Source organism: Elephantulus edwardii, unplaced genomic scaffold (assembly GCF_000299155.1).
Source record: "Elephantulus edwardii isolate Elephantulus edwardi_28Jun2011 unplaced genomic scaffold, EleEdw1.0 scaffold00058, whole genome shotgun sequence".
NCBI lineage: Eukaryota > Metazoa > Chordata > Mammalia > Macroscelidea > Macroscelididae > Elephantulus > Elephantulus edwardii.
The window spans coordinates 9,809,391-9,825,233 of record NW_006399808.1 but is presented as its reverse complement, the minus strand read 5'-3'; the positions used below and the strand labels follow the sequence as shown (position 1 = coordinate 9,825,233).

Sequence of the window (15,843 nt, the reverse complement as noted above, 5' to 3'; positions counted from 1 at the left end):
TATGGCGCTTTCTCAAAAAGTTGCAAATAGAGATACCATTTGACCCAGCATCTCCACTACTGGGAATATACCCCAAAGAGACCATAACTGACATCCAAACACATATATGCACACCGATGTTTATCATGGCTTTGTTCACAATAGCAAGGAGTTGGAAACAACGTAAGTGCCCATCAACAAATTAATAGCTAGAGAAGCTGTGGTATATTCATACAATGGAATACTATACTGCATTGAAAAACAAGAAACTCATGCAATATTATTCAAAATGGGTGAGCCTGGAGGATATTATGCTGAGTGAAGTATCTCAGTCACAGAAGGACAAATACTGCATGGTGCCACTGTTGTAAGACAGGACTGACCTCAGGGTTGGGCGGAGACTGAGAAATATGGGATAAATAATGTATACTGAATTGAAACAGATGAGAGAGATAACTGTTTAAAAGGGATATGTTATTAGTTATTAGATATTTTGTCATGACAGGGGTCCAGAATGAAGGCTGCATAGTAGAGTTGACCAGGGGGGAGGGATTGTAAAACAATGAAAGACTTTTACTTTTCCAAGAGGGTGTACTAGAAGGGAGGGTTGGGAGGGGAGAAAAGTGCAACAATGAATGAATGGAAATCCAAAGTCTCTGTTAATTTTCACTGAAATTAATAGTAATTATTTTTTAAAAAAAAAAGAAAGTTCCACCAGAATTTCTGGCTTCAAGAAATCCATTGATACTGTATCATTTTGGGGTGGTTATATCTCGTTTTGGGCTTGTGCTGGAAGTGAGGTAGCCTGCCTCTTTCACGACATTGCTGTCATAGAGTTTTTCGTGCCTGAGGCAATAGCCAGTTCTTAATCTGATGTCACTGCTCCAGAAGGAGGTTGGGCAGATCCATGCACAGATGCACATAGGGTGGATACATGCCCGGTTGCACGTAGAGTGGGCACACACACAGATGCACATAGGGTGGGCACATGCAGATGCATGCAGGAGCTGGGGGGCACTCACACAGACCCGCACATGCAGGGGTAGGGGTGCATGCAGGGTGACCTAAATGGAAAACCAGGAAGCCTTAGTTTTCCCCTCAAGAACTGGGTCTGCCACCCCAGTTGAGTTCCAGCTGTCTCACTCCCTCTTGCTTAAGGTGAAGAGGTCCCACTCTTGGTCCAGCAGTAAGCAGTGATCCTTTTCCCAAGCACCTCACTCAGATTCTCACTGTCCTACTTGCTCCTGGCAGGTGGGTACCACCACAACTCGATTCTTTCCGCTGAGGCTCGCTGCTCCCCGCCAAGGCTTTCTGCTCCCTTCTGAAGCTCACTGCTCTCCGCTGAGGCAGGCACATTGCTCCTTGATGAGGCATGTTGTACCCCGCTGAGTCTCACTGTTCCCCACTGAGGCTCGGTGCTCCCTGTCAAAACTTCCAAACTCATTATTTTAATAATAGTTCTCACTCAAATTCCATCTGTCCTGCTCACTCTGAGCTCAGCTCCTCAGCTCTCCTATCATCCCTAGTAATTGTCCAGCTCTCTGACGCATAACAAGTAGTTGCAAAGACCATGACCTGTATCAGGCACACCTTTGTCTCCAGACTGACATCGATGCTCTTCAGTACTTTGGAGAGGTGTCTGACAGCAGACTTTCCCAATGCAATTCATCTTCTAATTTCCTGCCTGCTGGTACCAAGTATGTTGAAAGAGAACCAAGAAAATTGATATGTCAATAATCTCAATCTCTTCATCACCTATCATACACCAATAGGCCCATTGGTTAGAATCTTTGTTTTCTTGATGTTGAGCTTCAATCTATTTTGAAGGCTGCAGTCCTTCAATAGAGTATTACTCAGCCATAACTTAACTTATTGCCATCAAGTCAGAATAGACTTGACCACCAGATTGTTTTCAGAGGCTGTAATTACAAGGAGGAGATTTTCCATTTTTCTCATTCAGGGCTGCTGGGAGATTTGAACTCCCAGAAAGGAGTTCCCAAAACAGTTGCCTTTGGGTTAGCAGCACAACTCCCAATGGACTGGGCCACCAGAGCTCCCTGTCTTTGTCATTGTTGTTCTTTACTGTAAAGTTGGAACTGACCATAGCTGACCTCCAGTAGGCTTTTAGAGGCAGTTTATCACAACAGGACATTGTCCATCCTTCTCCAACAGAGTAGCTGGTGGCCTTGAACCACATGCCTTCATGATTGCAGCACAGTTTCTTGCCTTTAGGCCACCAGAGCTCCAGATGTCCTTACTCAGCCATAAAGAGAAATGAAACTTCATCACATTTTATGACATAGATGAATCCTAGAAATAGTATGCTAAATTAAATACATCAGATACACAGGACAAATACCATATGATTTTTTATAAAAATAGCTATAATAAGCAGATGCACAGAGACACAAGTATTTTAGTGGGTAGCAGGGACAAAAAGGACAAGGAGGTAAGGAGTTGCTGCTTAAAGTATATTGAGGCTCTGTTAAAAGTCCTGGGAAAGTTTTGGAATGAGACAATATTAATTGCTTTACAAGGTGGTAAATATAAAAACAATAAAACCGTATATTAAAAATAGTTTAAATGCCAAATGTTGTGTAACACATCTACTGGGCCAATAGGCAACATCACAATAGATGGAGAAAATTCTGAAGTTATCAACTATTTCATCTTACTTATATCCACAATCAACATTCTATTATTGGACCAGCATTCAAGAAATGAAAAGACATAACACCTTGGTGAAATCAGTTGCCTGGGAACTTTCCAAGGTACTGAAGAGCAAGGACATCAGTTTAAAGATTAAGGAATGCCTGATCCAAGTCATGGTCTTTTCAATTACTTGCTACATATCTGAAACTTGGACGAAGATGACAAAAAAGTTTAATAAATATGACAAAAGAAGAATCGATGCTTCTGAGTTGTGGTGCTGGAGAAGAATACTGAAGATCCCATGATCTGCCCAAAGAACAACGAAGTATGTCTTGGATAAAGTGCAACCAGGGCACTCCTTGGAAGCAAGGATAATGATGCTCTGTCTCATATTTTGGGCATGTTGTTAGGTATGTCCTTGGAGAAGGACCTCATGCTTGGAAAGGTAAGAAGGTCAGAGTAGGGGAGGAAGACCCTCAACAAGATGCATTTACACCATGACTATAACAATGGGCTCAAATGTACTGGAGATGATGAGGATGGCATGGGATAGGGCCAAGTTCACATCTGTTGTTTATAGGATCACTATGAGTCATAGTCAACTTGATGGCACACAACAACAACAAAATGAATTTTTAAATTATTGGAAATTTTCTATTTCTCTAGATTCGTTTCCATTTTCTTAGATTTCAATTATTAATTAATTTTGCCACCATTTCTCATTTTTGGTTGTGTCACATTAGCAAATGATCCAAGTCTACTTTGAGGAGGTAGCTTTCCCAGATATATTCTGAGTACCTTCTGGGCTGAGGGCTCACCCTGCAGCACTCCACAGAACAATATTTCATTGCTTCTCTAGGTTCCACTATTTCCAAAGTAGATAACCAGACCTGCTTCTTTGTCTAAAAGCTCTGCTGAAATGTGTCCACCATAGGTGACCCTGCTGGTATTTGACAAATTTGTGGTAGAGCTTTCAACACTATAGCAATGCCCAAGCCACTCATAGTAAGAGAAAACTGACAGATGAGTGGAACAACACAGATTATCAGGCACTATTTCCAGAAAGTTTCCATAAAATTCCATAAGATTGGGAAAGACACCCATCATAAGTCCTTTTTGGTTTTTTTCCTAGATCAATTCTTGGAAAGAGATAGCAGGCTAGGGAAAGTGGAAGGTCAGAAGAAAACTCTCAAAAAAGATAAACTGAGACAGTGACTGTAACAATGGACTTGAGTCTCAAGCAATGCTGGGGATGGGGCAAGACAGGGCAAGACTCAGATCTAAAGCTCACTGGGTTGCTGTCAGTCAAAGTAAAGGTCAAAAGCACCTAACAACAAACCTCACCTACTCCCCTCTTTCTTCCAGGAATGTGATGGTACATTGGATTATAGTTGGACGATGAGACAACTTTGTGAATCAAGGTACAACCAAAGATGAGCCGATGCCACTGTAAAAGTACCCTAAGAGTTTCCCCTCCTCTTTCTTTTCCTCCACCATCATGTTTTGTGTGGCTCTGTTTTGTCTTCACATAAGACTTTAAGGATCAAGAGGTTTCTGGCCAAAAAACAAAAGGAGAACTGTCCTATTCCTTTGTGGATTCGAATAAGGATGACAATAAAGTCAGGTGCAACTCCACAAGGAGACACTGGAGAAGAATTGAGCAGGGTCTCTAAGGAGTCGCACGCATGGCGGAGCGCACATACTGAATCCGGAGCATCACATATGTGAGGTTGACTGACCTGCTACCATATCAAGTTTAAATTATGTGACAATCTGATCACTTCCTATAGAACACGTGTGGTTTTTATGTACCCACGTTTTAAAAAAAATATGAGACTTATGGTGTAAAAAACAAACCAACAGAGAACTTCCAGAAGTGCAGGATTGCTGTGGGAGGGGTTGTGGTACTAGAGATACTGTAGCTAATGTTAGAAGGATCTTAGGTGAAAGCAGGGAATACCAGGGGAATGTCTATTTATGTTTCATTGATTTTGCAAAGGCATTTGATTGTATGGATCATAACAAACTGTGGTTGACTCTAAGAAGAATGGGAATCCCAGACCACTTGATCATGCTAATGCAAAACCTATACTTGGACCAGGAGGCAGTCATAAGAACAGAGTAAGGAGACACTGCATGGTTCAAAATCTGGAAGGGTGTCCACCAGGGATGTGTTCTGTCTCCATAACTTTTTAATCTATATGCAGAACAGATCATCTGGGAGGCTGGGCTGTATGAGGCGGGCTGTGACATCAGGATTGGAGGAAGATTCATAAACGATCTGCGTTATGCAGATGACACAACCCTGCTTGCTGAAACTGAGGAGGACCTGAAGTGCTTGCTGCAGAAGGTCAAGGACTGCAGCCTTCAATATGGATAGAAGCTCAACATCAAGAAAACAAAGATTCTCACCACTGGACCAACTGGCAGCATCAAGAATGATGAAGAAAGAGATTGAGACTGTTAAGTTTTCATTTGCTTGGCTCCAAAAACAACACTCTTGGTACCAGCAGCCAGGAAATCAAGAGACGAATTCCACTGGGAAAGTTGGCTCTCAGGGACCTCTCTAGAGTACCAAAGAGCAATGATGTCAGTCTGGAGACTGTGTATCTGATCCAGGCCATAGTCTTCGAAATTGCTTGCTATGCTCTCAGAGTTGACAGAGAATTGATGCCTTTTAGCTGTGGTGCTGGAGAAGAGTGTTGAATATATCATGGACTACTAAAAGAACAAAGAGGTTGACCCTGGAGAAGGTGAAACCAGGCTGCTCCTTGGAGGCAAGTATTCTGAAGCGTCATCTGACATACTTGGACATGTTACAAGAAGGAACCACTCCTTGGAGAGGGACATCATGCTTGGGAGGGTGGAGGGACCCTCAATGAGATGGACTGATTCAATCACTGGGGTAATGAAGTTAGGTGTGTCAGAATCATTAAGATTGGCACAGGATAGAGCAAGGTTTAGGGTTCTTGTTACATAAGGTTGCTGAGTCGCAAATGACTCGATGACACATAACAACAACAACAACAACAACAACAGTTAAATTAGCAAAAATTCTATGTCTTCCCACCTCTGGCCTTTGTACAAGAGTCCTAATAGCACACATAGTTAAGCACTAGGCTGCTAACTGAGAGGCTGGTAGTTTGGACACAAGACTCATCAACAACCTATGTTATGCAGATGACACAACCTTGCTTGCTGAAACTGAGGAGGACCTGAAATGCTTGCTGCAGAGGGTCAAGGACTGTAGTCTTCAATATGGATTGAACCTCAACATCAAGAAAACAAAGATTCTCACCACTGGGCCAATTGGTAACATAGTGATAGATGGAGAAGAGGCAGAGATTGTTAACAGCTTCAGCTTGCTCAACTCCACAATCTTGGCACCAGCAGTCAGGAAATCAAAACATAAGTTGCATTAGGAAAATATGCTATCAGGGACCTCGCTAGAGTGCTAAAGAGCAATGATGTTAGTTTAGAGACTAAGGTGTGCCTGATACAGGCCATGGTCTTTGCAACTACTTACTATGCAACAGAGGGCTGAACAATGATCAAGGATAACAGAAGAAGAATTGATGCTTTGAGTAGTGGTGCTAGAGAAGAGTTTTGAACATACCATGGACTACCAAGAGAACAAACAGGTCTGTCCTAGAATGGGTGAAATCAAGCTGCTCTTTGGAAGCAAGGATTTTGAAGCTCTGTCTCACATACTTTGGCCAGGATGCCTGGAGGGACCAATCTTTGTAGAAGGATATAATGCTTAGAAGGGTCAAGGGACAGTACAGCAAAAAAAGACCCCAGATGAAATGGACTGACACAATAATTGGGATAATGAGGGTAGGTATGTCAGAGACAGTGAGATTGGCTAAGAATAGAGCAGGGTTTAGAGCTGTTGTGCATAGGGTCAGTATGAGTCGTAGTCAACTCGACAGCACATAACAACAAAAATAAGCATCTCCACCAGAGAAAGAACTGGTACTCTTCAGACAGATTACAGGCCAAAACTCCTGTGAGGTAGTTCTGCTTGGTGACGCAGAGCTGAGTCCAAAGTAATCCAATGGCACTTAACAAGTAACAATATGGTCTTTGTTGATAAGATTATTTCTTTCCTTTTCTTACCTGACCACTGCAGAAGGATCAAGGTAGCATCGAGTTTCCAGATCCCAAACAATCCTTTTTTTTATGCATTCTGCTTGGTTTCTGAATTCCCTGTCCTATAAAATAAGAGAGAAATTCTGGTACCTCTGAAATACAGCATGATCCTGCTCAATTTGCAGTACATCTTAAGAATGGATTTGATCACACTGTTTTTCATTACTATTGTTTTTGTTATTGTTGATTACCTTTGGGTCTAGCAGGCCTGAAGCCCCTCTACAACTACTGACATGTATCAGAGAGTTTCCGGAGGCATGTTATTTAGGAAGTGGATGCCACTCCTGCTTCCAATTTCATTACTATTACTACTACTATTATAAGTACTGTTATTACTAATACTGCAACTGTCAAAGAATATAAAACTATAATTCAGAGATGGAACCCTATATATCTGGTCTGTTGGTTAGTTTAGAGGTAAGGAGTTGCACTGCTAATGCAAAGGCACATGGTTCAAATCCATCTGTTGCTCTTCAGGAGAAAGAGGGGCAATCTCCTCCTGTATGATTTACTCTGAAAAACCAAACAGAGGGTCAGATATGGGTTGGTTCTAGCTCAACTGTATATAACAACAACAATATTGTAACTATGTTCAACACCTTAAATTTTATGGCACTTAACTATATTAAGAATTTACTTTGTAATACTTTATCAATATAAATCTTACATCAATTGAGGACTAAGTCCTGCACATTCACTTACATAACCTCAATCAGTGATTCTTAACTCTTACATACTTATTAGAACCATTCGAGAGGTTCTGGAGAAGGGGGGGGAAATCAGTGACTGGGCATCAGTATTAAAGGAAATGTTTATGTAACTTATATGGAACATATCTTGGAATTTGTCATTGTTTTAAAAACTTGACAGATGACTGAAAGGTGTCATGAGGGGTGAAGACGTTTTGGTGGCAGGGTCCTTGGAGAGCTGGGCTGCTAACTCACAGGTCAAGATTCTCTGGCAGTTTGAATCTGCCAGATGCTCCTCAGGGGAAAGATTGGCAGGGTTTTTCCACATGATTTATAGCCCTGGAAAACTGATGAAAGAAGAGTCAAAATCAAGTTGATGGCAATGAGTAAGAATGAGCCAGGGTTGCGATCTACTGATTCAGCTGATGTAGGCTAAATGGAATATATACAGTGATGAGAGAAAATATTGCACAGTACCTTTCAAATGTTACTGGTCTTACCTCTCATTTGAAATATTTAGAGCCAGATATTGAAAAGACTTCAGATGGCCTGAAATAATCTTGAAAATTTTTAAAGCTCAAACCAGAAATATCCCCTGAAATTATCTAAAACCAAATGATAGCTTACCTTAACTAGTAAAAAAATGCCTGTTTTGAGCATTGTGCTCTTTTACGATGTATCTATTTGGGGCCAAAGTGGTAACAGTAACTTGAAAAATTCTGTTCCTATTAAATAGGAAATTTAAGAGACAGTGTTAAAAAGCCCTGGTGGTGAAGTTCACTACGGTGTAGTGCTGATAAATAATCCAATGGCACCTAACAAGTAACAATATGTTCAGGCATCTGCGATGGCCTGAATCCATGGGAGGAAGATATCCAGCCTCCTCCTCTTAAGATTCGAAGCCTAGGAAATTTAGTGGAGGGGCTGCTATGCATCAGAATCATGGACTTGCCAGCAGTGAGTTAAGTTTTATACTCATGATAATGGGAGGAGTTACTTTGAAAAGAAGGATGAGAATCATTGTAGAACCCAAAGAATGTAATCAATGTCACTGAGCTTTTTTTTTTTTTTACTTGTAGTATGCCATCAAATCAGATCCAACTAGCACAGAAGGAGATTGCCTCTCCTCCAGCTGAGCAACTGGTGGATTCGAACTGCGCACCTTCAGGATTGCAGTGCAGCTTCTTGCTACTAGGCCACCAGAGCTCTATCCCTGAGTTTTATGTGTGGAATCTGTTGAATCAGGGGTTATGTTCTATTGTGTATACTTCTTGCCACAACAATGTAAAACAAATTCTGGGGTGAGGGGGAATTCAACCATCCTTACTTCACAAAAAGTTTTATGAAATGTTTCTACTAACAATTATTAGTTCAAATAAGCATTTACAAATGTTTTACACTATCTTCTATATACTTGGTAAACAAGTATATATTAAAAAACACATTTAATTTCAACTTAAATGTCCACCAATAGGGGATACAGTGATGTGAAAACTTTTCCAAGATACATTATAAAGTAGAGGGGGGGAACCCCAACAAGTCACAAAGCAGGCTACTTGTTGTGTAAAGAAATGATGGGAGGAAATGTGTATATGTATATACATACGTACTTGTATGTGTGTAAGAAGCAAAAATTGAACTTGATTCATTATGATTAGGCATTTTATATGCCATTGGCTTTAAAAAATTCTTTTATGTCCTGAATAAAGCAAAAGGTAACAGAAATTTCCTAGCTGTCCTAATTCCAAATCAATAATAACAAATATTCCCTTGGTAAGTTTCTGTTAAGGAAGCTCTGGTTGCCTAGTGGTAAGGAGCTGCACTCCAACCCCAAAAGGGGAATTGTTTGAATCCACCAGCTGCTCCCTGAGAGAAAGATGGGTAATCTCCTCTTATCATTTACAACCTCTGAAAACCCACTGAAAGGTTAGCTATGAGTCAGTTCCAACTTAACAACAATATTCTGTTGTTTCTTTTAAGCATCTGTTATTTATTTCATGAGCCTGTCTTCTGAAATCTAACTCCCTTGTACTTTTCTCAAAGAGACCAGTAACACAGGTGACTTAGTAAATAGGTGTAAAGGAATCAGGCCAAAGCAAGATGAAGGACTTTGACTGCATATTTCTTAATTTTATTCTGAACTGTGATTATATTAAAAATATAACAAATAAATACATTTAAAATTAAAAGAAAATTTTATTTAAATAAATTAGTTTGTCTGCTAGGCTTTAAGATATCGGGAGGCATTTTCATCAGATGTACATATAAACAACTACTTTATTTTGACATGTAAATGTTTTGACAGGTGGCCTACATAAATTACAATAGTTCATAATATGCTTTATCACATATAAAGCCAAAGTAAACCTACATACATCAGCCTCTCACCTCAGGGCGGTTAAGTTCTCCTTCCTCCTCTTCATAGGGACCACCAACGATGAATGCATCAGGAATGTTATTAGCTCCTGGGGCCAGAATATTAGCAATAGGCCACTTCTTGGGCCGGGGAAGAGGCTCTCTTTCACCTCCAACCTTCAGAGTTCCATTTTTGAATAATATGGGGGAATCTTTCTACAGAAATAAATACCACACACTAGAACATTGTAAAATAATTCGAAATGGACAAAAAGATTACTGATAGAGCTTTTCAGTGGAATACTGGATACCATCCAGTACCATACAGATCCTTCTATGATTATATTTGCTTTTATCTTTGAGATTTTTCATTACTCTGCCATTTATAGAAGAAAATTGATAATGCAAACTTTTTTGTCTGTAAACATGCAAATATATTTTGTCAGTTGAGATGTAATTTGATTTTTGCCTTGTGCCTGATTAGTTTTTAAATGTTAGCTACTTCTAATATTTCTTCAGACTCTTCTCTGAATCAGTTTTCATACTTTACCAATTCTCTCATTAATTACTTAAATAAAATCTCTGATTACTTTGTAATTTTACATTTAAATGAAATTCATATAATTAATTTTAAAGCAATTTTTAAAAATTATGCTTTAAAAAACAAACTCAAAACTAACAAAGGCTAAAAATATATTTTCATATCTTACAGCCTATCAAAACTATATTTGCAATGAAAATGTATATATAAATAAGCAATTTAAAGGAGAAAATTTTAATCCAACATTTAAATTAAAAGGTACTATATAACACTAATAATACATTATATGCAAATTAAAGTAAGGAGATACAATTTTCAACCACTAAATTGGCAAAATGAATGTCTAAAACTCAAGTACTGGAAAGAATTGAAAGGAAATGGTATTTTTTTAGAACAACTTGGAAATATAAATTAGTTTTAATTTTGTGGCTTCTAATAAAATTTCTATTTCCATGTCCTACAGCTAAACAATTCTAGGGGGTTTTTTGTTCATCTTAAGAGATTTTTATGAAAAAGAGTACTTCTGGAATGGCAGAGCGGTCTCTGAAAACCCACTCTTCAAGGAGAGTATTAAAAACACCAGCAAAAAAGGTCAACTTTAAATTTTTCAGAACTCATGAAATAAACTAAAGATCTACAAAATATGAATGATGTTTATTTCATTTTTTAAAAAAAATAAATTTTACAAAAGATTTTTTTCACTTTAAAAAGAAACTGGCACAAAGTAGAGAGAAAAAATAATAAATATACAGGAATTCCTTTTTTAAAAAAAAACAAGATGAATCTTAAGAAGGACAATGATCTTGAGCACTACTACACAGGGGCTCTACAGGGAAAATTTTAACTAAGTTGAAGGATTAGTAATATTTTGTTTTAGTGAAATTGGAGAAGAATAATCAAGAGAAATATAGAAAAAGAATCTAGTATCCTGTGTCTTATATCTGCACACCAGGCTTTGAAGTTTGGGCTTTTAAGTATCCAAAAAGAAAGCTATAAAAATATTAAACATTAAAACCAAGGACTATAAACTTCATTAAAGACAAACTTGGAAGAACTCTAGACATCCTAATCCACAACATAAACAGTCTTCCAAGCATCCTGGAAAATCTACAACCAGGAGAGGATAAAATAGATGAATGAGACCTTCTAAGAATCAAATCCCTATGCACATAAAAAACTTCTCCATCAATATAAAATAAAGATAATGAAAAAGAAAAACAAAAACAACAACTTCTCCAATAGGGTAAAAAGGGAAGCCACATATGGGAAAAATATATTTGGTAATGACATGTCAGACAATGGACTTATATCTAGAATTTATAAAATACATAAGCACCACAAGATAAAGGTAAACAACCCAATTGAAAAATGGGAAGTTCACTAAACATCAGAATAAGGAGGCACTAAAAGCCTCAGTCAGATGGATGACACTGTGACTGTAACAATGGGCATAAGAAATTAGAGATGATGAAGATGGCACAGGATAGAGCAAGGTTGAGATATCTTGTTCATAGGGTCACTGTTCCCAGAAACAATTGCAAAGTTCAAACAACAAACACAGGGGAGGTTGTGGAGAGATTAGAACTCTTATTCATTGCTGGTGGGAATTTGAAATGGTACAACTACTGTGGAAGGGGTCTGGTGCTTTTCAGAAAGTTAGAAATAGAAATACCATTTGACCCAGCAATTCTACTACTGGGAACATACCCTAGAGAAACCAGAGCCATGACTCAAACTGATGTATGCACACCCACAGAGTCACTTTGAGTCATACTGACTTGACAGCACCCAACAATAAAAAAAAAAAAAGTACAAAATGATGAAGGAAATCTAAAAGGAAAGAGGTCTATATAGATATATACCTATATTTTATATTGCTGATTTAATAACATAAAAACATTTGACAACTGACTGCTTACATTCTTGCTAAAGCTTTCACTTTTTTCTTTTTTTTTATTATTCTTCCTATTTTTTTCCCTCTCAAAAAGCTGAACAAAGAAATTCCATTATAACCCAGCTATTCCACAGCGTGGAATATAGCCCAAGAAAATGAGAACTGAGGCTCAAATGGAAACTTGTACATCAGTGTTCATACCAGCATTATTCACCATTACAAGAACAAGGAAACAGCCTAGATATCCGAACAAAAATGAACGGATTGAGAAGTTGTAGTATATTCATATAATGGGATACTGTACAGCATGCAGAAGCAATCATTTTATAAATTACTTCCTAATTTGGGAGGGACTGGAGAGCTCTATGCTGAGTGAACTAACTCAGTCAAACAAGGACAAATACGGTATAAAACCATTATAGTACTTCCGCTTTAAATATTGTGAAAACATTACAGCGGAATGGATTTTTTCCCAGTGGTTAGGTCAAATGCAGTTACATCATAGCAACAGTATGTTTTGCACAATTTAAGGCTGCTTTGGCTGGTTCTTTAGTCAGCTTCTTCCTCTGATTCCTCTTCTTCAGCAGTTTCTAGCCAGGTTAGCCACTGATTCACCTGGAACAAAGCCTTGCCTTTCCCCAGAAATTCTTGGGTTATATCTTCTTTCCAAGCCAAAAAAGCTTCTTCTTCAATAATTTCCATGTCGTAAAAGTAAACAAAAAAGTGAAGTAACATGCCTTTTTGGGAAGTTGCTGTTGAAACAGTGGACCTGTAGAGCATACAGGGCACTGACTTGATCAACATGATCATGTAGGAATTTCTGCATTACTGGCTTGAAAGAAAGCAGCAGTTGTTTTTTCTGCTCTACTTGTTCTTTGGAAGCAGTAGAGGAAGAATCTGTTTCATCACTGGGTGGGTTTACTTCACTAGAAATATATTGTAAGAAGCTGATCATTAGAATGTTCACAAATCCTTTATCTACATGAAGTTTGGGAGAAATATTATCTTTAATCCATTTGTATATGGTTTGAGGGGATGGATCCAGCTTTATTTGCTTTAATAGTTCTTTCTCTAGTTTGAGGAGTGGGAATAAGAAACTCAGTCCCTTTCCTTCCAGAATCTCCAGCATACAGTCTTTATTCTGATCAATTTCTGGAAGCATCTTCTGCATATTGACCTTGCTTTGTTGAAAAAGTTGTTTTTTTTTGTAGTGTAATGTCTTAATCATAGTCTACCATCAAATATTTTAGGAGTATCTTTAATGTTTAGATAGTATATTAGCAGCATGCAATAATTACATAGTAAGTTCTCAAGCAAAAGCAGTCTATTGCAAGGACCTTCTTTGCTGCCAGTTATCATAGGCTCTTTTAAGTTAGAAAACTGAATAGCAACACTGAATACTGTAGAAATGCACTTTGCTCAGTAATACTTGAGTTGTTGCAATATTTATCCATTTGGTTGTTACAGAAAAATTCTTAACTGTAATTGATGGTTGTTGCCGTAATAGTATATTGCCTGTATTTCTACGTCTAGTAATGCTAAAATTTTAATATCCTTGAGCCTGGGCAAGTGCACAAGTCTTTTTAAAAGAAACATGGTTTACTTGCACAAAACTGATCAGTTTTGCGAGATCATTAATGCCCTTGAAGTGGTTCTTGTGGGTGTGAAACAAATGGTGAGAATTTTAATTGGTCCCTCTTATTATAGTATTGAAATTAAGTCTACTTAATTTATCAAGTCATGTTCATGCCCTGATTTTATATACTTGTATCTATCAATAAACATTACGATGCTTGAAAAAAACAAAAAAAAAAACCCATTATAGTAGAATAAGTATGAGGATCCAAGGTGGGAGTGGGGGGTGGCAACAGAGGGTTGGGGATGGGGGGTAGGGTGTTTAACCATAAGGTTGTACAATTTGATGGGTGGGTGGGGTGAAGGAAATGGGAAGGATTTTTAATCAAAAACAATGTATTCAGACTTTGTAAATAAATCAGAATAAAATTTAAAAAAGAAAAATAGTTATATACTTTTTAGATTGAAAACCTTTAAAATGTCAAAGCAGCATTTAAAAAAAAATCAACAAAAAACACTGGCCCCTAGGGAGAGCTGCCCAGCCCCTGCGGAGGACCACCTGGCCCTGGGGAGAGCCTCCTGGTGTGTATGAGGAACTTTATCTAAGCCACTTTCCTTCATCTCCTCCTCCAGTAGATCTGTAAGTAGCACCTCCAAAGCTCTTTTCTTTGTAACTCTTATGTTTGTTCTCTCTAGGTTTGCTCCTTTTCCCATAGGTAACCTGAACACAGAGTCTTGTTTCAGAACCTAAACCCTGAGCCTGGTTCCAGAGACAAAAGTGGAATATAACTGCCAGCTAAGGAAGCAAGGTGGATGGACCACCAAAGTTCAGCCAGCCATTTCTACTGGACTCACCTACACAAACACCTTGCAGTCCAGAGGATAGAAAATATCATCTAACTATACAAGAAGGCATGCAGCTTCAAATCAAGACCAACAGTAAAGTATTAAAGTGAGCTCCCCTTCCCCTTTATTTCAACGACCCTGTCCAGCATGAAGCAGCCAGAGAGTCTGTGCCCCTATTCTCAAATGGGAAACCCACAAATAAAAAAAGAGAATCTCTTTGTTAAAAAAAGGAAATCACCCTTAGACTATGCCATCATTACCCTGTCTTTTCAGACCTGTTGGATCTTTCACATTTCCTTTGCCTACTCCCTCCATCCACCAAATTGTGTAACCCTGTCATTTCATCCCAACTACCCTAACCCTTCTGCTTCTACCCTTTATCTTTCTTGGATGCCATACACTTTTTTTTACAAGAAATAAATACTTTTTTTATTTTTGGAAAAAAACCAACAATAATCACATTTTAAAAAATCACAAAAAACCAAACCAACAAATTTTTAAAATATTTACTTTGCTTTATAAATAATTTCAATAAATCCAAAAGAAAGAGCACATAGATCTTTTGAAATGGTGAGCAAATAAAAGGCCATTTCAATGGGGGAAAAAATAATGACAACTAAGACATTTTAATGCAATCTCAAAATTGGATAGAGGACAAGAGCAAATCCACCTTACACAACTGTATGAGTTATACAGCCCCAATCTATCTGGGATGGTCCCAATTCTACTACTAAAAGCACTGTACTATAGAGACTCCCAGAGCCCTTAGAAAAAGTGACTCATGCTGCACAAAACCAGAGTCAGAGTCAACCACATACAGAACCGTGATAAGAAAATAGGTCAAACTATAAACTGAAAGCTATAGCTTTAGCCAACAAGTTTGAAATCTTCATCTAGTCTCAGAAAACCCACAGCCAGTCATTCTGTATCTAGAAATCTAGCCTGAGAAGGTAAACTGGAACAGAGAGAAAGCTTTTAAAATGAAGTATATTGTACCGAAAGGAATTGGCAGATACAGAAGAATTTAATGAAATAGCATTTGAGCCAGAGCCTATGGTGATAAAAGCAGAAGTTCAAGCTGCTTTGAAGGAAATAGCAAAAAATAAGGCTCCAGGAATAGATGGTATACCAATTGACATATTTCAGCTAACAGATGCTGC

General features: G+C 38.3%; 1 protein-coding gene and 2 pseudogenes across 1 annotated transcript in view; 1 reads left to right on the top strand and 2 right to left on the bottom strand.

Moving 5' to 3' along the window:
- The window catches only part of TTC18 (tetratricopeptide repeat domain 18), a 146,918-nt gene that overhangs the window by 104,801 nt on the left and 26,274 nt on the right, over positions 1 to 15,843 (bottom strand). Inside the window, exons 6-7 of the mRNA XM_006887566.1 lie at positions 9,861 to 10,043; positions 6,751 to 6,845 (exon numbers count right to left, since the gene is read on the bottom strand). Of these exons, the coding sequence (XP_006887628.1) occupies positions 6,751 to 6,845; positions 9,861 to 10,043 (278 nt within the window). The remainder of the gene's footprint in view (positions 1 to 6,750; positions 6,846 to 9,860; positions 10,044 to 15,843) is intronic.
- Positions 3,884 to 4,304, top strand: LOC102875653 (annotated as a pseudogene).
- Positions 12,812 to 13,454, bottom strand: LOC102862820 (annotated as a pseudogene).